At 40.8% G+C, this 27,735-nt stretch overlaps 1 protein-coding gene across 3 annotated transcripts; it reads left to right on the top strand.

Annotated features, from left to right (window-relative positions):
- The first annotated feature begins 1,739 nt into the window (after nt 1-1,739).
- On the top strand, nt 1,740-27,729 carry STOX2 (storkhead box 2). 3 transcript variants are annotated; one of them, XM_010709771.3, is made up of 5 exons: nt 8,955-9,163; nt 9,493-9,622; nt 15,373-15,525; nt 23,575-25,837; nt 26,601-27,729. In XM_010709771.3, exons 2-5 carry the CDS (start codon nt 9,550-9,552, stop codon nt 26,647-26,649), a joined length of 2,538 nt encoding a protein of 845 aa, XP_010708073.1. In that variant the 5' UTR covers nt 8,955-9,163; nt 9,493-9,549; the 3' UTR covers nt 26,650-27,729. The 3 variants fall into 3 exon arrangements, with proteins under 3 accessions (XP_019470205.1, XP_010708073.1, XP_010708074.1); XM_019614660.2 differs by lacking the exons at nt 8,955-9,163; nt 9,493-9,622 and adding an exon at nt 1,740-1,799; XM_010709772.3 differs by lacking the exon at nt 9,493-9,622 and having other exon boundaries at nt 8,956-9,163.
- The last annotated feature ends 6 nt before the right edge of the window (nt 27,730-27,735 follow it).

Below are 27,735 nucleotides of genomic sequence, written 5' to 3'. Positions count from 1 at the left end.
AAAGCTGCAGGGCTGCCCACCATTTTCTACCTTCCCTAAAGTGTAAGTTGGCAGTGCTGCTGGCACCCGGTGCTGGATGTCTCCGTAGGCCAGGATAAGCTGAGCAGAGCCTTGCTCACAATTCTCTTGGACCTGCAAGATGCACTTGTGCTGTAAAACCATTTCATGGTTGCATCACAACTCCAGTTATAAATTACAAAAGACTGCTTTAGGTTTGCTAGATTTTAATCTTAAATCTGGGACAGTCCCAGATGGATAAATTAAGCATGGGTAGCACACATGATGTGTTGGGCCTCCTGCACATGTGAGATGAATCTGTATGCAGTTAGTGTGCAGATACTGGGCTACCTGAGTTGCCAAGTGTCTGGAAAAGTGGGCAATTACTACAAAAATATGGGAAAAGAGGTTTAATGTATGAGCTTGCATGGAGTATAGGATCTCTGAGAAATCATAGAATCATTTGAGTTGGAAGGGACCCCTAAAGGCCATCTGGTCCAACCCCCCTGCAATGAACAGGGACGCCTACAGCTCCATCAGGTGCTCAGAGCCCCTCCAGCCTGACTTTGGCTGTCTTCAGGGATGGGGCATCCACCACCTCTCTGGGCAACCTGTGCCAGTGCCTCACCACCCTCTCGGGTCTCCTTGGAGCCTTCTATTCTCCATGCTGCACAGCCCCAGCTCTCTCAGCCTGTTCTTGTAGGGAGGTGTTCCATCCCTTGTGTAATTTTTGTGGCCCTCTTCTGGATGCACTCCAAAAGGTCTATGTCTCTCCTGCACTGAGAACTTCTCATCTGGATGCAATGCTCCAGATGAGGTCTCACAGCACAGAGCAGAGGGGCAGGATCACCTCCCTCACCTACTGGCCACAAAACTTTCAAAGTCAGTATTTACAAGAGAGTAAGCCCTCTCTGTTGGGAAAAAATGAATCACCAAGAGTGCAAAGAAGTTTTTGGTACAAGTATTTTATTTTAACAGTAATTCTTGCAATAATGATTCTATGACTCTAAGCATATTCTCTGGGGAAACTTCTTCTAAGTAATCACTGTTTCTTGCATTTTAAACAAGCACTTAAAGCACCGTAACTTAAAATGTGTACTCTTTTCAATCTTTTTTCAGAAGATAGATCCCAGTTTGGATTATCTTCCCAGATTCTTACGTTAGCAGTAAGATGTTCTGATACAAGATGTGTCCAGACTTCTTGTTCCTTTTCTGTTGTTTTTTATTTTATTTTTGTGTGTTCTTTTTTTTATTGTAGCGCCTGCTTTGAACACCTGTGAAGAAAGTAGCTAGTAAAAAGTGGGAGGAGAGGGGTCTGTCTGCACTTGCAAAATCAAACAACTGATGAGTCAAAAGATACAAAAGTTGTTTCAGGATTCATCTGCTGTGTAATAACTCAAGAGACAGCCTCCACTTCACTCAGTTCCTTCAGAGCTGTCAATGAAAGCAGTATCTTATTTTAAAGTACCAGCTAAGAAAGGGAACTTGTCAGACAAAGACAATTTACAGCCCATTTATTTTCAGCATTCTCCTAATTCCCTTTATTTGAAGTAAAACCCATCTTCCTGACAGACCAACCTTTTATTTCCCTTAATCCTGCAGCAAAGTGATAATCTCTTATTTGTGACCTCATAGGCTCTTGCTATGGAGAATGCTGTGATATCACAGGGCCTGTACTGTGACTTCACTGCTGTAGGAAGGAGCCGTCCAGCTCTCTGTGCATGTGTATCATTGGTGTTCCGCTAGCGCTTCCCAAGGAGTGCTGTCTGGCAAACACACATGCATCATACCTGTCTGCATAGGTGATGAATGGTAGTCAGAGGCTGTGTGTCAGGGGCAAATTTGTGGTGATTATTTTTGGCAAAGTTGTTCCTACCCTTGAAAAGTCTTATGTTATCAGCAGGAAGATGTCACTGAGAAGATAGACAAAGCTTTCTCATCCTAGATCTCCAAAGACACTGGGAGGAAATGACACTGAATAGTGGAATTATTTTGTCTAATTCCTTGTTATTATCCCTCTTTTATTTCTGAAGAATATGACTTTGTAAAACCAAAGCATATCTTGTAAACAGCTGTGACACTAAAAATTCCACTGAGAGAAGTTTCTCAGGTACAAGATGAAATACATATTAGTAAAACATTTATGCCATTAAGTAGACTCTTAGGGTCTTAACTATTCAAATATGAAGGAGATGCATAACTCAGACATTAGGCCTGAGACTTTCAGATATTACTTAGTAACTTGCATGCATGGATTCTGTTCACATTCAAGTCTGAGCTTTATTTCCAGATTGCAGGAACGAGTGTCTAAAATTAGGCTCCTCCATGACTGTCCTTATTTTCAGAAGTACCGAGAGTACAGCAGCACTCAATGTAGATAAAGGGAAGTGCAAACCTACATTGGTTTTGAAACACAAGCTGTGACTATTAAAAACAACATATGGCAATAGGAACCAAACTTGGCTCTTTTAATATCTCTGCCTTTGACCATAACAGGAAGTTTTTAGAGAAATAGAATTTGTAACTTTAAATCTCAGTGGTTTTCTGTCTTCAATAATGAAGTTACCAGAACCCAGGAAAAAATATTAAAAGAAAAGAATAATTCCTTTGTTTTAAATGTTTACCTTTTGGATACATTGAGAGGGGTGAACAACAGGAAGACACATTTCCGTCTCTATTAAAATTTGTTTTCTGTTTTGACTGTTAATTGCAATTGATTTCATTTTTTGTTTTCACTTTTTATTTTATGTGTGATATGAAAGTTCCTGCAGAGGAATTTAGCAGGATTATATGTGTACAACTGCAATCATCGGTGTAGTATTTGGAAGGTATTTAAGCTAAATCAGGTTTAAAAATCACTCTTATTCCAGAGTAAGTGTGAATTTCCATAGGTATAATTACATGGTGGTAATTCTGGCTGTGAATTATTCTTTCAAACAAAAGCTTTGCAGTCCGTTTCCATCTTATCCCTGTACCCAGAGATTCCCCAAATTGGGATCAGGGAGTGTACCAAACCAGATGCTGCATAATAAAGCTGCAGTGCAACATCGCAATTTAAACGTAGTACCACAATTAAAATACAATACCACAAGTTAAGCAAAATCCTCCTGCAGAGGCTTGGCAGACCACACATGACACACAAGACACACTTTGGGAAGCCATGTATTTTCAAGTCCTGGTGGATTACACCTCCTTTCTAGAAACTACTTGTGCGTGTGTGTTTTGAAGAGGTTCTCATAAAGCAGCAGTAAACTTCTGAAGATGGTATTGGTGATGACATGTTTAACTGCTTTCATATGTTTTGATTCAGACTGCCCAAACTGCTAGTTCCCTCAGTGGAGTGGTACTGCATATGTACCTTATTAGCATGCACACTAATGTACTCTCTGTTTTCTCTATTGTCCCCTTAAACTCCCATCCTTCTACTGGCTTTGCTCCTGCATTATAAAACCTTAGAAGCAACCCATTGAAGAACGATCCGAATGCTTCTTTTTAGGAACCTTCAAGCTCCGAAGAGTGACAGCCCATCTGCAGTCAGTGAAGGATGCAGGTTCCATCAGAGCACGAGCTTTGGAGGATGCTGCCTCTGCTGCAGCACTGGCAATTGGATTTCAGCTCTAGGCTGACAGCAAGATGTGTTTGTTCTCTCAGGCTTTTAATTGGAGCTGGGAATGGAGGCTTTCATTGAATCCTTTGTAGCACAGGGTGAAGGTCAGCCTAGAAAACAAAACAAAGGCAAGCGCCTGGTGGATGCAGAGCACATGCAGATTGGCTTGTGGAAAACAACTGTCCCTTTGTTCACTTCTCTCTTCACCAAAACACACAGCCGTTCCCACTTTGCTTATTCCAGCAATCCTGTAGACCTTTGGATTTTCCCAGCCTTCGTACAGCTGGAAAGTTTATTTCTCACCATTTGGTTGTTATTCCTGCTTCCGTTCAGCCCTGCTAAGCATTTGGATTCTTTTAGCAAGTCTTCTTTCATCATTACCATCACATCTGCTGCATCGCCTGCTTTAGGAATCAAACAATATTCATCTCTTTCCTTGTATTTCCTTTTAACCTTTCTTGTGTTTTTCTCTGTATCTGTTGTTTCTTGTTTTGCCCTGCAATCTGCCACGGACCATATTTCAATCTTCACAGCCCAGGCTTTTCTTTAAGCAGCCTGTACATTAGCTCTAAGGCTAAAATTTCTCAGTACCAAACAGAAGAAACAGCACAGATTTCAAAACTTACTTTTAAGGCTCTGTTCAGCCCTGGTATATGAGGGCTGGTTAGTGCGGCATGTTCTTCTACCGTGCCATGAAATGTACTTACCCAGAGCTTGGATTTATATACATCCCCTATGTTTTAATCTAAGAATTTCATGTGAACGTTTGCCAAACTTGTTCAAGAAGTTACTCATCTTTCTTTTGGTAGCCTTTTGGTTTAATTCAGTGTCATTTGAGACCATCAGCAGCTCCTGAGGTCACCTCAGGAGCCCAGTCTTACATCCTACTTTAGTTTCCTCTACACTGGATAAGAGGGCAAACACACAATTATTTTTATGTGCTTTCGTCTTTCAGAAAACTGGGTCATAGCAACACTTGAGGAACACAAGGATGCCCTGTCCCTGGAGACTTTCAAGGCCAGGCTGGACCGGGCTCTGAGCAACTTGATCTAGCTTGGATGTCCCTTTCCATTGCAGGGGAAATGGACTAAATGGCCTTTAGAGATCTCTTCCAACTCTAAAGATTCTGTGATTGTTGAGCCCTGTACAGGGGAGAAAAAAGAGGAACATCCAGTTCTCATCCCAGGAAAGGGTTAACTGTACTATGCGCAGTGAGTATTTAGTTTGTAATAGTTGCATTAGAAATCTGAAGGGTGGGCTGTCTGGTCACAGTTGCTCAGGTTCATTAAGACAGCTAACGAGGGCCTCAGGAGGGCCTGGCAACAGCTGAGTGAGACAGATGAACCATTTGGCAAAGCAGTGACATCAGCAGTATTCTGGAAGGCAATGCAGTGAGCATGGGAGGATGTCATGCTGTAATACCTTTGGTTCTGCCACTTCAGGAGCATGGTCTGCACGTTGCTGGCGTCAAATTGGTGGAAGTGGTGGATGAGTGATGATTATTCAAAGTGTAAACATGCGAGTGTGTGAATTAGGAAATAGGTAAGAAGTCGCACAAGAGCTGGTTGTCTGTGAAGTTGATAATTCTGTCCATGTTTGAAAAAGCCTGTTCAGTTTATGTCTCCTGGACAGGGAAATTTTCAGATTCTTGAAATTTTGCTTAAAAAAAAATAAGAAAAGTAGCATGCAGGAAGGTTTTACTCTTGTAATAGTAGTAAAACACCCGTTGAAGATTTTGGTTTACTGTAATATAATGAATATTCAGTAAAACTGAGCAAAGTCCATGTGAGATGGATGGGAGGAAATGCATTTAATCTAGTGAACTGTTCAACTGGGGGAACCTCTGCTTCCAGATATGTCATTTATTTGGGGAGGTAGGTTTTGGTTTCTGTGTTTGCTGGTAGTTACACTAGTTGGAAATGACCCAGTGAACTCTAAACTGCTAAGTCTTTGGAGTGTCTAACCTTTTCTTTTTAAAACCACTTTGGCACTATTATAATTGATTCCATCCCTGGCCTTTTCATCAGTTCTCTCCTAGCCAGGAAAAACTGAGCTGTTAAAGGCTGCTGCAGTATCATGGGACTTCATTCAGTGTTGCAGACTCTTAGTCTAACCTGAAGTTATCTGCCAGTCATCACTATTTGTTTGCAAAGCTGTAACCACCTCAGTGTCATCTTTGGGATGAAAATCCTGCCATGGTTACAGCAATCAATACAAATAAGAGGAGTCTGCATGTGTTGCTAATCATCCTTTCACCTTCCAAGAACTTCAGCTGCTGACTTGCTGTGTGTGCTGCAGCATTCCCAGTCACACTGACACTGTGCTGGCTACGCTGAAGTCGATAGGGAGGAGCGAGGGGCTAAGGCAGCTGATTGTTGTGCTCCAACAGCCATGTTCTGTTGGCAAAGGGATCTTTTATGAGATTTCTGCCCTAAAAGAAAAATCAAGGTTTATCATTGTTGGTTTTCTCTTCTTTTGATTCTCATGTGCTTGTGCTGTCTTGTGAAATGTTGGGTCCTTTTCAATGCTTTTGTCTTTCCTTGCATTTAAACTATGTACTGCCAGAAAATAGGCAGGCCTTATCTAGCTGTCTATCTATCCACCTGTCTATCTGTCTGTCTATTTATTTATTTTTAGGTTAGTAACACTGTAGCTTTAGTATTAATTCAAAGAATTTATAGTAACAGGTTTCTATGCAAGAAAATAAATCAATATTTTGCTGTTCTTTAGTCTCCTCTCATCCCACTGTACAGTTCCACCTGTAAAATCTAACTTAGAGAATTCTTCCCGTGATTTAAAATTGTTGCTTACTTGCCTGGGTGTGTGATTTTTTCTAAAAACACAATTGTTTCAGCCACCAGCTATCTTGGATGAAGTTTTGTGGGTTGTTCTGTTTCTTCTGTAAAGGCTGATGGGCTCATGCAGACACTGTTTACTGGATAGTAACAAGTGTTACTTAGCAAGTAACTTAGCAAGTGTTGCACTGGGTCCTGGGTTTAACCTCTGTAGGCAAGGTGTAAAGTGTCACTTGTTTTTCATTTTAGTTTCTGTGGCTCTGTAGCAAAGTGGAGATGCTTAAATTAGAAAACTCGGATAGGCAGGGCTCCATACCTAGTGAGTGAGTGATGAAGTATCAGTGGGCCAGGTTGCAGTCCTGGGAGCCAAAGCCTGGAGTGCTTGCCTCCAACTCATCTGTTTGAAACAGCGTAAAAAGATATCTCCAAGAGGTCATTCGTGGGGCCTGTGACAGCTGACTGCCAGTGTAGTACAGCTGTGAAAAAAGCAACTTTCAGTTTTGGTTCACGTAAAGCAGGGTATTCACCAAAAGCCTGGAAATGTAAATTTCCTTGTCTGTGATGCAGGTGAGAAATTGGCAGGAGCGCTAGAATATGGTACAGGATTCTGGTTGTGGGTTTTTTAAGAACTCTAAGTCAGAAGGATTAACAAAACAGGAGGGACATGCACATGAGCACCCTAAAGGAATGTGCTTCTTATAGCCAGGAAAATGAGGTCTGAAGGACCTTGCATCTTTCTGATGTTCTTTGGTCTGGTTTCTTCTGAAGCCATGCTATTAGTGGGCCATTTTCCCCAGGGTGCTCAGTGAGGCCACTTCTGATGGAAGTGATAGTCATGGCAGACGGCCTGTGATGGGTAGCCATGGCTTCTTAATCTGCAGGCTCCAGCAGCTGAGTGCTGATGTGCAATAGTTGGTCTTCCACCTTCAGCATCCCCTGAAGCTGCTCCTGTTCTTTTGTGCAGTAAGTGCATGCTGTAATTCACTTTTAAGCACACAGAAATGTTTCTTCTTGGAATGAGTTTCGTTGCAGTGCAGTGGGTGTGGGCTCAGCAGACAAGCGAGCTGTTTCCACGGGGTGATCCTGGGGGATCCGAATGTTGGGAGCACCAAATTGGATGCACTGGAAGCTTTGTGGCTGATCCTGGAGCCTTGGGGAAGGCAAAGCTCCTGTGAAGTTGAAGGAAGATTTCCTGGAATGAAAACAGGAACTGATAACTGTGTGTATAGCAGACTCCCAGCTTTTAATATTGAGATCCTGGCTGCTGTGTGAGTGCAGGTGTAGCAGAGCACCCTGCATGCCTTAGACTTGTAAATCAACTTGGTTGTACTATGGTTTTGCTGCATAACAGTTGGCACAGAGCTGTGAACAAGAGTAATCTGTCAGTGGAGCAACCCAGCTCTGTACTGTCCTCTTGAAACACACGGAGTTATTTCAGGCTGGGCCAGACTCTTTCACTGCTGGGGTCATCGCAAGACTGGGCTGGCAGCAGAGAGCTCACTTTAGTGGGAAGCCAGTTGCCCATCTGTTCTGACCCAGCGCAGGTGGATCCTCAAGTGCTGTGCTTCAGGAGTGTGAGGGTTATGTGCCTGCTACACTCAGAGTACTTGGAATATGGGAGTCTTTAAAGAAGGGTCCCATGGCAGTGCTCCTTTTTTGTTTGCTCCTGTTTCTGCCTGCCTGGTCTTCTCATTTTGACAGATCACCACTAGAAATAGCTCTTTTGCAGTAAAGACAATTTTAAATGTTTCTTTCTATCAAAATTCCCAAATAACTCAAAATGTTCCTTCCAAGCTGCATCTGTCCCTCATCACATGCTGTTCCTTCTTCTTCTGTGTTTTTCTGATGCTCCAGCTTAGCGTATCTTCAGCAAGCAATGGAAAACCTAGCACTGGGAGTGAGATGGTGACACAGTGACCTCGTTCTGAGCATTACTTTCTTTGTCAGGAGCAGCAGAAGCTGAGGCAGCTCCACTGGCTCTCAGCACTTGGAGCAGTTTGACGTTTTCTGCCTGGCGGGGTTTCAGGGCTCACTTTGTTGTGAGCCCAAACGGTGAATGGTATGATGAAAAACGCGCTTGCAAGAACTTGTCCACTGCTTTTAATTTTTTGATAAACAGTTGCAGCAGCACAACTTTGATCCAGTGTAGAGCAATGCTGTCTGTTACGTGCAGGGCTGCAGCATTCTTCGGGACTGACAAAGGAGAGTAAGTCTTTTCTTTGAATCAATAGAGTAAAAATTAGTGTCGTGTTCAAATAGTGAATAATTCAGGAAAGTATAGCTCTGTGTAAACGTGTGTGCGTGTGCGTATATGTATGTCTGAGCATCTGTGGTTTTCTGTGTTGTGGGGGTGTGTGTATGTTAAATTAGGAAGAGATGTTGGGGGTACGTTTTTTATCTCGACCGGAGGGTTAGAGCTTTAACTTGTCTTTGCTAATGCATGTAAATAGCTTTCTTGTCCACTTAACAAGGAGGCTGGCTTGTTATCCTGTACAATGCAGCTGGGCACGGTTCCAGAAGCAGAGGCACTTCGTTTCAAAGACAAAGAAGCCAGCGCAGACGTAGGGAGAAACCTGGAACATTGCGTGGTGCATTTTTTCAGAGCGATGACTCATTTCAGTTCACAAAGGATTCTGGGCAGGGTAGTGAGAAGTCAGGTTGGCTGATCCATTCCTATGACTTCACTTTGCAGAGAGCCAGGCAGAAGAGGAGTGACACTGCAGAATCCTGAGGCATTGCAGTGGAGAGGTGCTTTGCTAAGACTGTGAGTGCCTTCGAAACGGGGTGGTGTCAGAACGGGATTCCAGCTGTGCCGTGGAAATGGGGCAAAAAGGAGAGAGTTGTTTTCAAAACACCGTGTGGGAGTTGTATTTGTAGGGCCCTTTAGATTCTCTGCCTCCTCCTCCCCTTCATTTCTTAACCATTTATTTCTTGTGCTTATATGAGAAATAAGTGTGAAATGGCATTCCCTTCGGTGAAGCTGCACAAATACTGCATTTTCTTTTATTTTCTGGAAGCCTGTACTTCCTTCTTAAAGAGGTGGGTGTTCGGCATATTGCTGCCTAAAAGCATGCTTTGTTTTTCTTCTTTCAGGTCCTGTGGCACTGATCTCTGCTGCTGCCAGCTTCCACAGTGATATAAAACCCCAATATGCACAGTGTTCTTACATCACAGCTACTCTGGATACTGTACTGGAGCATGGAACCAGATCATAGGGGTTCAGGTAAGTTCCCCTTTTTTAACATATTGTGTGCCAGGAATATAGACATGGACATTTACTAAGAGATGCGTTTGAAAATTGCAATTTATGTAAACACATTCTAAAGCACACAATATATTAAAAAAAAAACAAACAAAACAGCAGTCCTACCCTCCTTCATCTCAGGATAAGCAGTACGTCAAAAAATCTCAACTGAATCCTCTCTGGGAAAGTTCCGTGCTCCAGCAGAAATTTTTTATGATTATAGTCATAACACGTGCTGGGATATATATCACTTTGGATCAGGAGGCAGCTGACCACTGGACATGAACCAAAAAAGGAAATTTAAATTTCAGGAAAAACTCAGGAGAAATGTATGTAAGACAAATCTGGAGACTGTGGGTATTTTAGCACCTCTTTCCAAATGCAATGTGGCACTTGATGAACCTGGAGATCGTGCTTTTAGCTGGCTCTGACTAAGTGAAAAGATAAATTTACGTAGTTGAAGTGCAGTTCATAACTGGTAGACAACTTGAACTTTGTTCAGAGGCAAGTATTTATCATGTGCTTGCTCACTGTTAGGGTTGCTGTGTTTTCTTCGGACTGGTTAAAGTTGTACTGGTCACATTGCCAGGTTGCATTCTTGAAGCGTATCTGTATCTGCAAGAGAAGGTATATTTTGATGTGTGTGAGTTTCGGAGGTGCAGAAAGAGCTTCCCGTTTAGAGAATGTCTGCTACTACACTTGGCGCGCCTTTGTTTAACCTGCTCTTAAATGTGAATAAATGGCAGAATCTATAACTTTTCTTATTGAAAATCAGCCCTCTGATATGCATAACCATCCAGTAAGCACAGCTTGCTGCGTTGTCCCAAAAATACTCCAAAATGTGGTTTAAAATGAAGACTTAGCTATGGCTGAGAACAGTGAAAACAATGTAATTTCTAATTTTCTTTATTTCAGAATTGGTTAGTAAAATGTGTTCTTTCTTATGATATGCTAGTGCAGATCCAATGCATTTCAGGGTAATCTGGGTAATATAGAAATCTGCACGTCCTTCTGCTCCCTCATGTTTAATGAGATGAAAGCATGATCTGGCTTAAAATGGCGATTGTATATCATCATTGTGAGTTCAAATATGAAAAGTTCAGTTTGCCACATCTAAGCAAGTGTTCTGTGATTAGAGTGATTATGTTGAGGTTTGGGTGAAAAGGGAGTAATGTGCAACCCAGGCCAGGTATGTTACCTGTGGGGCATCTGTTGCTTCTGCAAGTCAACTTGAAAATGTGCTTTTCCTAAAAGAGACTTTTCACTTTCAGTATTTTTTGGGGAAAAAAAAAGTGAAAATATAGTAGTTGAATAATAATAGTGAATAATAGTAATAATAGTGAAAATATAATAGTTGAAGAGCCTTCTTTCTGTCCCTTACTGGTAGTTTTGTTTTTTGTTACTTCTCTTGTGTTTGAAGAGCAGCTTTCTGTAGTTCTTCCTGGATTGAAACTGTGGTTGATTGTTGACCAAAACATGTTGCTACCAAGAAAATGTGTGTAGGGAATTTTTGTTGAAACTACATCTATGGCATGAGGTGCCATGAAGCAGTCTAGTTGTTTGATGCTTTCTGATTAATTTCATAACCCTGTAAGCAGTAGAAGTAGTGACCTGATGTGTGTTTTCTGACTAGGTTCTCTCATGTCTGGTGGGACATGGCTCTGCCCCACACTCCAAGCAGTTGGAGCATGGGTAGTAAGTGCTCACTCTTGTAAAGTCTCTGTTGTCTACTGAGTCTCGACCTCTCTGGCACATGAACATATGCAGACTGTGTTTGTGCAAGCTTCATTTCCCATGGAAACCAGGCCAGAAATTGTGTTTAGAGCTTGTTTTGGGCCATAGGAGGTAAAAGGCTTCAGAGGTGGTAAGAGCCAGGATGGCCAATTTAGCTTTCTGTATTTCACAGCATGCATAGTGTAATCAGAGGGTTTCTTCAACATTTCAAGGAAGGAGTATATATAGAGTCTAATAAATTGTGGATTTGCATTGTAACTTTGTGAATTTTCCTTTTGAATGGCTGTACTGAATCGGTTCCATTCATAAGTCAGGAGGTGATTTTTCAAACAGTCCTCATGCAAACTTCATGAGACAGAGAGTTTGACTTCTAAGTCACTTCTCTCCAGCAGCAGAATTGCTAATTAAAATTCTGTCATCTGTATGTAGCTGGTAGTTTAATTGCTGATAGATGGTCAGAAATACAGTGTAGCTCATTTTCTGCCAGGATGGTGGTACCCCGACTTTCAGTGGGCAGAGACAGTAGGTAAATAGCACAGGAAAGGCTCTGGTTCATATGGTTTAGGAAGAGGTGAATTTTCTTTGCCAGCTCAGTTGCAGGCTATCACTTTCTCATCTGTGTGTTGAAGATAGCTACTCTGTTTTTCTGAATGTTTTGAAATCCGTTGAAGAAATATGCTATGTAGGAACAAAGTGTTTATTTTATTTGTTAATTAATCTCTTGTTTTAAGTAACAGAAATTATTGTTTTTTCACAAGGTAGCATTATAAATCCCCCTACAGCATAAATGAGGACTGCCCCCATTTATTGTTTGTTATATGCTTAGACACTTCTTAAAATGAGGTACCACTTAAAAAGTGTAGAAAAGCTTTTAAAATTTATTTGAAGATGTCATTGGAAAGACACTGCAATAACAGAGCTGAAACTACATACATATAAATATATAGATAGTATTTAAACAGCGCTTGCAGTCAGCTGGTGAAAACTGCTTTCTGAGCTTCAGTTTTCATTTAATTGGGAACATAAACATATGAAAGTCAGGGATAGTAATTTGGTTTCAGAAGAAAGCTGCTTGAGATGAGCATCAGCCAGAGTTAACAGGAGCCATATGCTGGATGGTTTGTGTAAGCGATGTGGTCTTCCAAAAGAAAAAAAAAAAAAGTAGGAAAAACAGATTTAATTTTTTTTTTAATGGATCTTTCCTAAAAAAAGTTGTAGTCAACCTTTTGTTCAGAGGGCTAGGCAGTATTTATACACATAATTGATATTAATATATTAAATCATAAACACAAGGAAATGTTGTGTTGTGCATCAGATAAGTTTGTTCACTTAACTATAACCACAGAGTGCTTGTAATTTCCCAGAGCCGCGGGATATTTAAGATGAAACCTGGCAAATTAGAGCCTCCCTGGATGAGGGGCTTTTGACTTTCTATCACTGGGTCTACTGCTGGTGTTACTAATGTGTGTCAGCCTTTCTAAACCCGGAGCCACTAATTAGCTCCAGCTGACCATTACTGACTGAGGGCTGCAGAGTTAATTTGGACGCAACAGAGGTGAAACAAGAGTTGCCTCATCATAAAGAAGGTTGAAAAATATTCCATGGAAGAATGTAAAGCCATTACTATTGATAGTCCTTTATAAAAAAGAAAGGAAGGCTCTCATGTAAACAAATATTTGTTGACCATTTCCATTCAATTTACAGACATTTAAGTTGTGGTTTTGTGTGCAATTGTCGTCTTATTTCTAGTTAGTGAAATGTTTGTTAGCTAGCAATAGAATGCTCTGCTAAAGGTTGCGTTAGTGCTAAGGACCCGATGGGTGAGCTATGGGAAATAGAAATAGTTCATGTTTTGGTGGAAACTCTCAGCTTGTTGTTCACAATGAGGACTCAACTGGCAATGATCAAATCAAGTAGACTGTATGTTTTCTGCGTGCTAAGCTAGGAAAGTAATTCCATGCTGGAGGCCTGCTTTGAAAAGGGAAATTGCAGGCAGTGCAAGGTGACTAAAAGCCAGATAAATGTTACTGTTGCGTAACCCGTGTTCAGCTAGGTTTAAGTTAACAAGTCCAAACAGGGTGATCCCAAAGGTGTGCCCTGCAGGTGTGGTGTTGTCTATGGAGAGGGCTGGGCTGCTCCCAGCCCAGGTCTGCTCACAAGGGAACTTGTAGTACCCATCCTCTGCATATGAAGGGCAGAAGCTTCTGAAATCACCTGCCTCAATCTGCATGATTCTTGGTGTAACTCTGATGCTTTTTAGACATGGAATTAACCATTAAAGAAATCATTCCCCTAGACAAAATGCAGTGGTGACTTGTGTGTCTCAGTGATAACAGGGATAGACAAATTTCATCTGACAGCAGGCATAGTTATCAGTAAACAGTAATTAATAACTGTGATGTTCTTTATCCATTCTTCAGTGATGAAGGGACAAGCAGCACTTGCTCCTGAGTCATGTGGAATTACACCTCATCACATTTCCGTGTAAGCTGTCTGCAACCTCTCTGACTGATACTGCTTGCATGCAAAGAGCACTTCTGGCAGGAACTTCTCGGGCATGTATAGATGAAAATATCGAGAACAGATTATATGTTAAGGTCATCACTCTGTCGTCACTGAAGAGGAGAGTCTTGAGGTGTGCTGTGTTGAAGCTGGAGGAAAACTGCTGTGATGGGATTGTCGCAATGATGTGATCAGGCCTGATTAATCAGCAGCAGTCAGGAGGCAGCATAGTGCCAATGTGTATTTTAAATCATTATTATGTCTTGGGTAACGTGTATCACTGTTGTACACAACAGATTGTACAGCTGGTGTATTGAAAAACATTGCTGGTATGTCTCACTGAAACAGTTACACAATTTGCTACTGTCACCAGTTCACCAGTTCCTTTCTTTAACAAAGTAATGATTGTAATGCAAGACTAAATGTATTTTGATAATCACTTTCAGGGACTGCTATTCCTGCATAGTAGAAGTAATAGGAATACAGAATTCATAGGGCAAATATCAGATCCTCAAAATTACAGAGAAAAGTTTGAATAATATTTATTTTAACACTGTCAAAGGAAATCTCTTAGTCTGTTTCTCCCCTGTATTTGTGATCATCAGGGAACTGTTATCCTTTCAAGAGGAGGTATGGTGCAGCATGTGAGATCAATTCTATATTTATATAAAGTATGTAAAAATCCATATCTTTAAGTGTAGTTGTGCAGTCTTGCTAGTGTTATCAGGTTATCATTTCTTCAGTAACTTTTGCTTTAAGGATTTTTCTTTCTAAGGTCTTTTAAGTACGGGCTAGAGAATTATGTTTGAGGATGACATGAGAAAAAATTATTTGGGTGAAGTTACAACAAAGCTTATTTTCAGGCCTTTCTGGAACCATAAAAACTCCTAAAAATATATGATCTTTGCAAAGGCATTAGACACGTAGATCTGAGACAGGCTTATTGAAAGTATCAATCTTGAGGTGTTTGATGCTTTTGTGCCTTAAGAGTGTGTTCCACTTCACCAACTGAGTGGAAATGGTATTCATTAACACATCAACATATTTTTGTAATCTCTGTCACTAATAGACGTAGTCTGTCAAATGGAAGTGGTAGGCAATCCATACCACTAGCCAGTGAATGAATAGGTTGTGAAATCTCTGCATCCAGAAAAATGTGTATTACGCTTTTGTGTATGGATTTACCTACTAGGATGTTTGAATGTAAGGTTTGCAACCTTAAATGACAATTTGTAGGCATTTTTCTGAGTCTGTCTATTCCACCCTTTGAGAAAGTATATCTGCATTGTGTACATCTCCCCTGTTCCAGAGTTCACCGTGTCCAAGTTTTGAAATAAGCGTGTTGGTTGAAATAAGTTGGATAGCTCTCATTCTGCAGAGTACAAAGACTGCAGAGCTGTATGTATCATTTCCAATTGTGTCTCTTCATCGTTGTTCTGTGAGCAGCATTTTTATACAGAATGCTTCATTGCACATCTGTTGTCTTTTTGCAGGTGATGTATCACCAATCAGCATGTCTCCCATCAGTCAGTCACAGTTTATTCCACTTGGGGAAATCCTTTGCCTGGCCATCTCAGCAATGAACTCTGCCCGAAAACAAGTCACACAAGAAGCACTAATGGAGCACCTAACAACCTGCTTCCCAGGTAACTGTGCATGAATAAATCATTGGTCAAAAGAGCTCATGCCTGTGAAAGGGCAGTTAAAGAGTGCCCCCACTCACTGCCTAAAAGATGCTTGTCTGTTTGGCTTCCTTAGAAGATGGAGTTTCAGCATTTAGTAGTCTTGTTTATCTTAACTCTCCTGGATGGGAATATTGATTAATCATGAGATGTTACCCAAAAGTAGAAGGAGGGTTTTGGGTTCCAATCTTAAAACTTTCTGTTCTTTTTTCTTATATGTACAGAGAAGTTCCATTTGACAGGGCCATTCATGTGAGATGCATTTTGCAGGGTCAGTTCCTGACTTTATGTAAATATTAAAATGGTGTCTTGAGATACCAAACAGCAAATTGTGTTTGTTTGTTTCTTCTTCTTTTTTAATATTTAAAATTATAAATAAATAAGGCTATTCGTCACTTTTATCACAAGACACCTTCTTCATCATCATCATTAGGAGAGTTTAAGACTTCTTTATTACTTAAAGAGAACAAAAGCATATGTTGGAGCCAGGACAGACTAATTCCACCTCATGGCTTTCAATCTGGTTTTAAGAGCTCTGTTAACTTCATTCAGCTGTTTCAAGTGCCATCATTCACTCTCTGTAGGGCTGACCTCACAGAGGTCTCTGTGTAGAGCATTCTCTTTAAAAGAGTGGGTTTCCCACATCCTGCCTGTGGGAGAGACTCTTAAATCTGGCGGGGCCTGATACAAGTGCTAGAGTCCAACGGTGATGATGTGTCTGTCTCAGCGGGAGGGTGTTATATTTAAGCTGAGAGGAGGCTGTTGGTCTGGCATGCAGGGACTTTCAGAGTCATCTTGGATGCAGTTCTGGCTTGAATTATTTTTAATTTATTTTTAACTTGGCAACTCTCTATGACTAAAAGGTTTGGGGAACCGTCCCTCAGTTTACAGTTCTCTGAACTAGCTAAGAAAATTCTTTATTGTACTTCTTTTAATGACACAAAAGCAGTAATTAAAAATTCTTGAGTAATAAAACTACTGATGTATCATCTTCTTTTAGGCAGTCTAATCATGACAGTGATCATAACGCAGTGAGGTTGTGGATGCCCCCTCCCTGGAAGTGTTTGAGACCAGACTGAGTAACCTGGTCTAGTGGGAGGTGTCCCTGCCTGTAGCAGAGGGGTTGGAACTAGATGATCTTAAAGATCCTTTCCAACCCAAACCATTCTGTGATCCTATGTGTTTTCATGTCTTGAGCTTTTTTGTAACTTAAAGGATACAAAGCAAGAGTTAACTCAAAGCCTTAAAGGTTGCATTGACTTTTGCTGCAACTGGCACTCACTTCTGAGGTTTTAAAACGTAGTTTTGAATCTACAGCTATGTTTGAGGTAAACAGTTCTGTCTGACATTTGATAATTGTATTTTGGAAAAGATTACTGCAAGTATATTTTGTAAATACTGCCTCTCTGTCCTGATTTGTGGTTTAGCTTGCAGAGGGTTTATTTTCAGTATGCTTCGCAGATTTTGAAAATAGTGGTGAAAGTTGTAAGGGATAGGATGCGAAGAAGGCGAAGTTCATAATTGTAATTCTAGTTGAATTTATTTTGATGTTTTTTTCTAGGTCACGTTTTCTATATAGCCATGTGTTTGAAAGGTTGCATAGATTGCAAGTGTTTTCTCCAGTGATTCTATCAGTGTGTTTAATAAAAACGCGATTGCGTGGCGGAAACAATAATTTACCGGTGGCATCCCTTGAGTTTCCTGGGAGCATGGGTATCAGGTGCCGTGGTGAGTTGTGCTGTTCTTGCTAGACAGAGCCATGCATCAAAAATAATTCAACAGGCTCTGCTGCTGCAGACTGCTCGCAAGAAGCCTCAGGCAACTTAGCACACAGTCTCTTGCTGCCTCTTTTTCCACTGGCCACGGACATGTGCATTTCTCAAGTTGGGGATTAAAGAAAGGAGAGCCTTGTTTTTCCCACCCCATTTCCTAAAACATAAAGAAAATTATAATTAAAAAAAAAAATAAACCCACCCTTTGTTGTTCAGTTTTTTTCCCCTCTCTAGAGGAATGCCCTTCTCTTCCAGCCATAATGTGTTTAACAGAGAAAGTGTGCATGTCCTCTCAATGTATGAGCACTATCCACGCATCTCATGCCTTTATACGACAGGAACCTCTTCTCATGTTGAGTGATATTTCCACTTGTCTGCCCAAACTCTTTCATAAACCAGCCGTGGCTTTTTGAATCCTTTTTGAGTTCTTCTGTTCACTGTGGCTATTTCCAAATATCTGATGTCCTCCTGTATTCTGATAGCTTATTTTTCCTAATTATGTTATAATATGCTGAGAGAGAGGAGAGCATCGCCAGTGTAGATGTAGCTGTCATTGTCAAATGACCTCTCTGTAGCTCACCCTGTAGCAGGACTTGTCTGCCTGTGCCGTTTGTGTTTTAATGAACAGATGCTTCGCTGCTCTTCATGGCACATATAAATTTCCTAAGACCCCAGATGCCATTCTCAAACTGCCTAAGAATAATAAACCTCTTTCCTCCGTGCGGATCTTACACGAGCAGTCTAGCCCTCTAGTTTGCTGAGCCATTGTGCAGGCATAAATCTGGGCCATGGCTCTATCTGAAATAAGGTATGCTAATTATTTATAACATCACATAGCAACCACTCCACATCCTTAACTAGTATTTCATGAGCCAATCAGAGTATTTCTCTTATCCCTTGTTAAGCCTTAGCATCAGCTCAGGAGAAAATCATTTTAGCAGACTTAACACCATTTAAATACTACTTCAGATGTATTTTTCATGAATTTATTTTATTGAAAAAGTTTGTAATGATAATGTACGTCTTATTTGTGGCACTTGTTATTTACCAGGTCTTTTAAAGAGCAAGAAAGTTCCTGCTGCACGTGCTTCCATTATTCTAACTTGGAATTACCCAATCAGATGTTTGTACAGCCCTACTTTATATTTATTGACCGTGGTTTAAATCCTGTGCACTAAATGTAAATCTTTGAAATCCAGTATAAGGAGCTAAGAATGTAACCTCTGTTCCTGTGTTTAGCAGCCAGACCCTCTTATCTGTATTGCTATGGCTGAAGGAAACATTGAGCATTAGACTAGGCTGTCTTTAGTAAGGATTTTTCTTTTCTATCCAAATTTGTCCATGTTGTTACGAAAATCGTTTTAAGGTATTCAATATTTCAGCATGGAAACTGTGTCTGTGTCTGTGACTAGGTCATGTTTTGAAGTAAGAGGTTTTCTGAAAGCTGGCAAATTTCTCTGACGTCCACATTCATATCTGTTAGCTCTTTAAATATGTGAAATGTATATGTAGCACTTAAAATAAGTGTCATACATTAAGTGAGTTCACCCTAGGTCAGTGTTCTTTGTGAGCAGCAAACAAGACATAATCTTCTGTCTGGAAGCTCAGTGGATGGCATAGTAGACTCTCTTGAGATGCAAAAAATGTACATGTCTGATGATTCAGTGTCCAGACAGTTTCTGCTTTTGAATTATTTAAACACTACATAATCTTAAATAACACCGCTGCTGTCATGCAGTATTTTAAATGATAGAGCCTCTAAATTACTGCTTGGTTGGTTTTTTTGTTTTTTTTTTTTTTCTTCTTGCACCTATTTAATAGGAGCAGGGAGACCTTAAGTAGACTTCTGAATGCAGGGGCAGGTTATATATAGAAATGATGTGGGCAGGCTACTGTGAAGAAAAAGATCTTGAGGAAGCCAGGAAATCTGATTTCTTCCTCTGCTTGCGCCACTGAGTTGCCATGATCTTTGACAAGTCACTTGCCCTCTATCTCTCGTTGTTATTTCCAGCACAGTAGGGCTGCTAAGACTATGTCTTTGATTATTTTAAATGCTTTGTTATCCCTGAAGTGTCAATCACAAGTCATGTCTATCCACATGAGAGTCAGACAACTGAGATATTGTGGGGGAGTTCCAGATCTAGCTGAGGAAGGGGCTTGATTTAAAAACATCCTGCAAACCCAGTCCTGATGTGATAAGTGTAGAGAGACTGTGTAGGATTGAAATTCTTGCTATCCTATTTTCCTTAGCAGGTTGTTGCACTGTGTTAGCCTCCTGTTTTCTCTGTGCTGACGACAGTGGTCTCTGGCCAGTCCTGAATGTGCAGATTTTCCTACTTGGGCTTCTCACCTTGAGATAATTGACCTGTTACATTGAACAAGATGCTGCCTTGGCCCCTTGCTTCCCTGGCTCACAGAATGTGAAAAGGCATAGAGCTGTCAAATGGTAAATACATACTGACAAAAAAGATCTCCTTTTTATTCACTGTGAGCCTTTGGGCCAGTTCTGTGCCTGTTGAAGTCAGGAGGATCTTGGTCAGTGGCTCTAGTTGGAGCAGGGCTGGTCCCAGACTGTTCATGTTGTACACTTTCTCCTTCATGTATTTGTTGATGCATGGCATTGAAATTGCTGTATGAAGAACGATTGAATGACCTAGTCCTGTCTTACGGTCTTCATCCACAGCAAGACTTTCCTCTGCTGCTTTTTAACCTCTTTAAAGGTTGTAGAAATCTTATTAATGCCCACACCGAGGAACATTTATTTTATTTTTTATTGAACCTGCTGCAATCTAACAGAAATCTCACCAACCATGGGATTAAACAATGACTCCCCTTGTATTTTTATTTTGTTTTGACTGCATGAATATGAATTACCACATGAGAGGATCTGTCTTTCCAGTGCTTGTATGGGAAGTTTGGGTTTCTAAATTTATGTAATTCCGTTGCACACCCAATATCACACTTCAAGTTTGGAAACAAAACGTAACAACACAACTGGAGTCATAGGATGAAATATTTAACTGCTCAGAGGGAAAATAGACATAGTAGGTAGGAAAGGAGAACCATTAGGCAGGATAGATGTTACACTTCCTAATATAAATAAACTACTTGATCTTTGTGCTCATTTGGCTCTGGTTACGAGCAATTACAAGCTAACTCAAGTGCACATCTGCCGAGACTATGCCATATGTAGCCATGTTTGGAGTATTCACCTGAAGTACTAGGTATAAAGGCATACACAAAATACTAGCAAAGGGGGCTAGATTAATTTCATTGTTCCTGTTCACGATGCTGAACAACCTAATTCAAGTTTGAGTTTGTTTCTGCTTTTGTAAGTACCTGAAAGAGACCTGAACAAAATCTGTAGGTAGTGTTAGCAATACTCCAGAGATCTGCATCTGCCATCATCGCAACTGCAGTAGCGAAATGAAGGGAAGTACTGCATGCAGCAAGCAATAGGAGTGATAGTCTCCAACTCCAGAGAGAAGGCTGACACAATTCACTTACAGTTTCATTGACTGCCCAGGCATGCTAATTACTTTTCCTGCGTGTTCTCTGTCCTACGACTTAGTCAATTAATGTAACTACAGTGCATCCATTATTTAGACACTCACTCAACATACTGTAGTCATTATGGTTTGTGGGGTAAAAAAATACATACTTATTTTTACCACATATTTGCAGGGTGTTTTTGTTACAGTATAAAAAAAAGCTAGCTTTAAACATGAGATGATCCCTATCAATCTCTTCCTCGCATTCCTAGCTGAATGTCTTTCTCCTTTTTCTCCTTTTTCTGTTTTCTTGTTCTTTTTAGTTAAGTGAAATAAGGATGAAGGACCAAGTACTTCCAGACAAAGGTAGTAGGTATGTGTTGAGGTATTTATTTGTAGGCTACTGGAGGTTGCAGTGGCTTGGTCAGCTTGTATGTAGAGGAAGGAGTAGAGATTGGCTGCTGCACGACAACTCCATCTCAGCAGGAGCAGTACTGGACCCTGCAGTGCATTTTCAGCACAGAATGGAGAGGCATATAAGCTTGAGATTGGAGTCATCTACCACTTGTGATGCAAAGCATGAGGGGTGGTACTGCCCAAACCAACCCTAGATTTCCTTCAGAATGCTCTATGTAGATATTACAGGTATGTCATGATAATGGGCCTGTGCATTTCTTCCTGGAAAATGATGAATATCTTTTGCTTGTTAATTCTTTTCACTTTCCATTACTACTTATATCCCAGGTAGTTTGCATCTGTTTCTTTGGCAGAAACAGGCAAGAAATTTTGCCTTTTTTCATTATATTTTACTTTCCATTGTGCTTGATACGATAAATGATAGATCTGTGTCACCATATTTTATATCATGAAATTAAGTGTGATGGTGCTTGGCAGCAAGCCTTCTTACTTACAGGATGTTAGAGCTGCTGTAAGTTCCAGCACTGGTCACCTTTAGTTTGTTCAGCACTGTAAGACTTCTTATTTTGTTTGCAAAGGCCAGACTCCTTTGGGCTACCAGTGGTTTACTGAGGGCTATCATCCCATCCCAAGAGCATGCCTTTTCCAGAGTTGCCCTCGCACCAATAAACTGTTTTTGAGCAAGTTCTCCTGCTCTCTGCGATACTGAGGTTTTCATTGTCCTGCCTTTCACTTGCACTGTGGTACTGGGTGCTGATGCTTGGAGCCCATTTATGCGTACAGTCAGAGTGTGGCAATCACGTGATGAGATGTTGGTCATTCTGCCAGAGCTCTTGCTGTCATTCTCATGTTTGCTTACGTAAGGAACTCAGGGAGCTTGCAGGCTGCAGCCTTTGACATGTGGGCAAAGAGCTGGTGACCATACGCTACACGCTATGGAAGGTAATTGCATGACAGGAACAGCTGGTTGAAGTTTTTCCAAAGTATTTCTGTGAAAAGCAAGTATTTGGTGAAATGTTATTGAAGGCACAATTTCATGAAATTTTCATCCTTTCAGCTATTCAGAACCTGATATGATAATTTGGTCTAAGTTTTCCTGCACTTACGTAGGTGGGCTAACCACATGACTTATCAAGGTCCCTTCCAACATAACTTACCCTTGGATTCAATTATTTATTTACTGAATTAATTTTATTGGAAAGAAAACTAAAACCTACAGTAAATAATCATTACTTTTAAAAAGAGTTTCTTGAGTTCAAAAAACATAAACCAGCTCGGTACCCCAAAATAAGGTTTAACAGATCTTGTTCAGCAAAATGTAGTGGTCGAAGATAACAATTTCAACTGAAATTTTTGAAAGATTATTATTTCTCATTCAACACAAGCAGATTTCTTTTTAAACTACTTTTGTTAAAACTCTTGTTCCCTTAGCTCTACATGGAACTTACTCCTGTGCACAGCATGCTAACTTGGTATTTTATCTAATAAATTATTAAAGACTTGCTGCTGTGCCGCTGAACTCAGCAGGAGTACTGGTAGTGGGAAGGACTGGGTTCACACTGCCACGTTTCCTATGTGGCTGGTGTGGCACTGATGCATGGCTGACATACTTGACTGTCTCTTGGTATGTGATATATTTATTTAAGTAAGCATCCTTCACATACAAAAGACAGAAGCAAATTCTTAGGAGCTAGATCTGTAACTTCCAGCATAGTGGAAATGTTTCTTTGGGTAACTTGAACTGTATCATTCAAAACATGTATTTCGGAGCAGCTGTTTTAGTTGAGATGTTTTAATGGGAGAGCAAACCAGTTTAGTCAAGACTGTGGTGGGGCAATTTTGGGGAATCCTTTTTTTTTCCCTTTGTGGTATTCTTCTGTAGGAAAACTACTTAGGCATCCAAATGAACAAATAACCACTATTTTATACAAGACTGTACATTGTTATAAGTAGTTCTGGTGAAATAGGATATAGATATTTGATTGGAAGAAGAAGAAAAGCAAAATATTCCTTCTAACACCCTTTGCTTTACAGTGATTTCATCCTGTAGCTTAGGGTCACCTGTGTGATGGAAGTGACTAGAAGTTCTCTCTTCTTTCTTTTTTAGCACTCCATTAATGGCCTCCTTTCTCTTAATAATTCATATGTTTGAAGTGTAGGAGATAAGTGAAAAAACAAACAGACAAGAGAATGCCTAACAAAGTACTTTGGAGTTGTTTGTTCAGCATATTCCAGCTTGCACATTAGAAAAACAGGTTTATGTAGGGGAGGGAGGGAGCCAGAGTACTCTGTTGTTTACATACTCCCTGATATGTGTTTGCTGTCATTTCTAGGGGTTCCAACACCTAGTCCAGAAATCCTTCGACATACCTTGAATATGCTTGTACGGGAGAGGAAAATATACCCAACTCCAGATGGTTATTTCATTGTAACCCCACAGACTTACTTTATAACACCATCTCTCATAAGAACTAACAGTAAATGGTACCATTTGGATGAGAGGATACCTGACAGGTCTCAATGTACCTCTCCACAACAAGGAACTATCACTCCCTCCACCTCGGGATGCGTCAGGGATCGAACACTACCCAAAAACCACTGCGACTCCTGCCATTGTTGCAGAGAAGACATGCACAGCATGCATGCATCTACCCTGCAGAGGAAGTCAGCAAAAGACTGTAAAGACTCATATTGTCCTCCTTCATTATGCCAGGTCCCACCCACTGAGAAAAGTAAAAGTACTGTCAATTTTTCTTATAAGGCAGAGACGCTCACAAAGCCTAAGGATGTAGAAAAGCAGTCAAAGAAATTTGGACTCAAATTATTCCGATTAAGTTTTAAGAAGGACAAGACAAAACAGTTGGCAAATTTCTCTGCCCAGTTTCCTCCAGAGGAGTGGCCACTGAGAGACGAGGACACCCCTACCACTATACCTAGAGAGGTAGAGATGGAGATTATCAGGCGCATTAACCCAGATTTGACTGTGGAAAATGTCATGAGGCACACTGCACTAATGAAGAAACTTGAAGAAGAAAAAGCTCAACGAAGCAAAGCGGGATCTTCAGCTCACCACAGTGGACGAAGTAAAAAAAGTAGGAATCACAGAAAGTCTCATGGGAAATCGAGGTCACACAGCAAGACTCGGGTATCCAAAGGAGATCCATCAGATGGCTCTCATTTGGATATACCTGCTGAAAGAGAGTATGAGTTCTATGATCCCTTGACTCGATCCCCACGGGAAGGCTGTTTCATAATAGAACACAAGGGAGATAATTTTATAATGCACAGCAACCCTAGCATGATTGAATCTCACTTTCCCATGACACCAGAATGGGATGTGTCTGGTGAGCTGGCCAAAAGAAGAACTGAAATGCCTTTTCCTGAACCTTCCAGGGGAAGCTCCCACTCTAAGGTCCATCGGAGCCACAGCCATACACAGGATAGACGATCGAGGAATGAGCGGTCTAGTAAGGCTAAAGAAAGGTCTAGATCCATGGATAACTCCAAGGGACCTCTGGGCTCAGCTACTTTAGGCACACCTGAAGACATGGGTGAAGGCTGTAGCCCAGATGACCAAACAACTAGCCAAACTTACATTGATGATAGTACCTTAAGGCCATCTCAGTCACTCAGTCATCAAAGGGCTCTGATTTCATCTGCAAGCTACAAAGAGACTTGCATCCCTGAAATAGCTAGCGGCAGTGTAGAAACCCCCAGTTCCTGTAGTCTGCTGGAACAAAAGCCTACGGAGAATTTGCCATCGTATAGTGAGCTCAACTCCTGCACAACAAAATCTGCAGTCGATGACTATTTCCAGTGCAACACGTCCAGTGAGACTGTGCTTACTGCTCCGTCACCACTGGGAAAGAACAAAGAGGATCATGACACGCTGACAGGGACAGATGGGCTCAAAAAAATGACTCCCTCAGAAAGACAGTCTCAGCATGTTCCCAGGGAGCCTGGGGTGCACAAAGAGGAGTCCCCAAAGGGCCCAAGCAGTGGTTCAGTGGTTGTTGGCCAGACTCCAGAGGTGATTGCAAATGGACGGCTGGTTCAACACCACAGTGCTGAATCAAGCAGCCTTGATAAAAGGAAAGAAATATTTAGCAAGGATACACTCTTCAAACCTCTGCACAACACTCTCTCTGTGAATAGTTTCCATAAGTCTAGCACACCCCTGCTAAAGCCCCATCAAAAGACCCCTTCTGACACGTTACCAGTCAGATGTGAGAAACTTGAACAAGCGATAGTAACCTCAGTCACACAAGTCATGCCTGTCTCACAGAGACAGCAAGAGACAGCTGGGAACCAGGAGGCCTCTTTTGACTACTACAACGTATCTGATGATGACGACTCAGAGGAGGGAACCAACAAAAATGCCGAGGAAGAGAAGAACAGGGATGATGTTGGCACAATGCAGTGGCTCCTGGAGAGGGAAAAAGAGAGAGATCTGCAAAGAAAGTTCGAGAAGAATCTCACTCTTCTCACCCCAAAAGAAACAGAAAATAGCAACAACCAGAGAGCCACCCACTCAGCCCGTCTGGACAGCATGGACAGCAGCAGCATTACTGTGGACAGCGGGTTCAACTCTCCACGGTAGGACTGTCACATTAATTGCATCTTTACAGTCTAGAAAGTTCAATTTTTAGTTATTTTTGTGTATTGTATTGGTAACAGAATGTAGGGCCGTATTAAACAAATGTACGTGTTCTAAGACAGTGTTTTCTGCAGCTCTGGAATCTGATATTCAGATGTATGGTTTTCTCCCATACTGTAAGCAGCCAGTGTCTATTTGTGGTACTAACTCTGTATTATCTTGTTTTTCTTTGGCTGAAAAACCTCCCTGTATCCTTTTTTTTTTTTCTCTGTTTTAAACTTGTGTTTGCATTTAGAGTAGAAAGAGTGAGCTCCTGCATACTCGCCCCTTCTTTTTCTCATCAAGACTAATTGGAAGACTAGACATGACTAGATGCCATAATTTTTGGCATAGACGAAAAAAAAAGAAGTTTGGTCTGGGTTTTGGCTTTTTTTGTTTTCTTCAAAAATTTTGGAAGTCCATCTATTGCCATTCCAAACCAGTGAGTCTGGAACAGCTGCTTCCTCCACACTGCTGAAAGGCTCAAGATATTTTATCTTCAGAGATGACCCAGTACTGCACCAGCAGAGAGAGACATGTCTTGCTTAGAATGCTTGGGAAAAGAGCCCAGACATTTGTGTGTGGTTGCAAGGGTTAGTCATTTCCATCCCAGGGATTGCAGATATTACAGAAGTCTTGGTGCAACTGGACTCTCACAGGCTTAGTGAGGAGAGTGTTCCTGGTGTGTTTCCTATCCTGAAGTTCTGATAATCTCATTTCCAGGTTAAGAATCCTTCACTCGAGCATACTTCTTTCTCCCTCTGGACTTTAGCTATCCTAAGTCCCTGCTGGAATGGAGCTTGCCTGGTTTTGTTTGCCCTGGATAGCAACCCATCAGAGTTGAGAACAATGACTCTGAAACCACAGAAATAATTTACTATGCTTGTTCTCCTATAGTGTCTTACTTAGGTTTAAATTATTTATTGCCTGTGTTTAAAAATAAAACCTCCAAGACTGGATTTGTATTAGAGGAAAGAAAATTGTTTTCTTTTAACTTAAAAAGTGTTCTTAATCCTCAAAATTATATAGTTTTACAGATCTACTGCAAAGGCTTGCAGAAAGGCACATGAAGGGTTTCCTGCTTCTACACACAGGACTAACTTTCCTTTTCAGTTAAAGTCATGTTATTCTGAAATAAATTCCTTTGGATTTGATGGTTACTCCTGCTTGATGTTAGTGACAAGGCAGGAATTGCTGGGCCTGCTGCAGCACGCAGCAAACATCAAACTACTGGGGTGGACTTTTAACATATGTATGATTTTTTCATAAGTAAAAAAAAATTTGAAGTAATTTGAGTAAAATGATCATGTTTGCACCAAATCTAACTTAAAAAAGGGAATACAAGAAGATTTTGATTTTGCTGCTCTGTAGATGCTTGACATCTTTCTCACATACAGCTGCTGTATGAGGCTATTTGTGCTGTTTACTTTAAAATGTAATCTCTTTAAGTTGAAGTTCTATACTGGCAGTCAGTTTTTACAGGGAAGTATGTAATGTTTGTTACAGCTTGCCCAGCCTATTCTACTCTGCTCAGTGTGTTTCATCTCCAGGACAAGATGTTGACTGGATAAAAATCAGTTCTTAGTTTTGCTAGATGCATGCTAACTGAATGTAAGCTTGCTTTACTGGTTAATGCAAAGTCAGACATTTTCTTCTGTAATTATTTACACAAAGGCTAAAATTTCTGTTGAAGTTCAACCTGAACTTAGATTGAAGAGAATGGAACGTTGTGAGCTTACTGAATTCAGCTTTTGTTAAGATTAAAAGGGAAACAGATAAGCAGCTTTTAATAATGATCATGTTCTACACAGCATGTTTTAATTTTATTAATTATGATTCTTTTTTTTTTTTTTGCAAG

This window comes from Meleagris gallopavo, chromosome 4 (assembly GCF_000146605.3).
Source record: "Meleagris gallopavo isolate NT-WF06-2002-E0010 breed Aviagen turkey brand Nicholas breeding stock chromosome 4, Turkey_5.1, whole genome shotgun sequence".
In the NCBI taxonomy this organism is placed as follows: domain Eukaryota; kingdom Metazoa; phylum Chordata; class Aves; order Galliformes; family Phasianidae; genus Meleagris; species Meleagris gallopavo.
The sequence above is the reverse complement of the archived record's forward strand: the minus strand, read 5'-3'. Positions and strand labels throughout refer to the sequence as shown.

Excerpts from the sequence above, each read along its gene's own strand:
- STOX2 (XM_010709771.3), top strand. The coding sequence starts at position 9,550 with ATGCACAGTGTTCTTACATCACAGCTACTCTGGATACTGTACTGGAGC. Across the intron at positions 15,526-23,574 it reads CCTAACAACCTGCTTCCCAG|GGGTTCCAACACCTAGTCCA; the intron begins GTAACTGTGCAT and ends TGTCATTTCTAG. Across the intron at positions 25,838-26,600 it reads AGCGGGTTCAACTCTCCACG|GTTAAGAATCCTTCACTCGA; the intron begins GTAGGACTGTCA and ends TCTCATTTCCAG.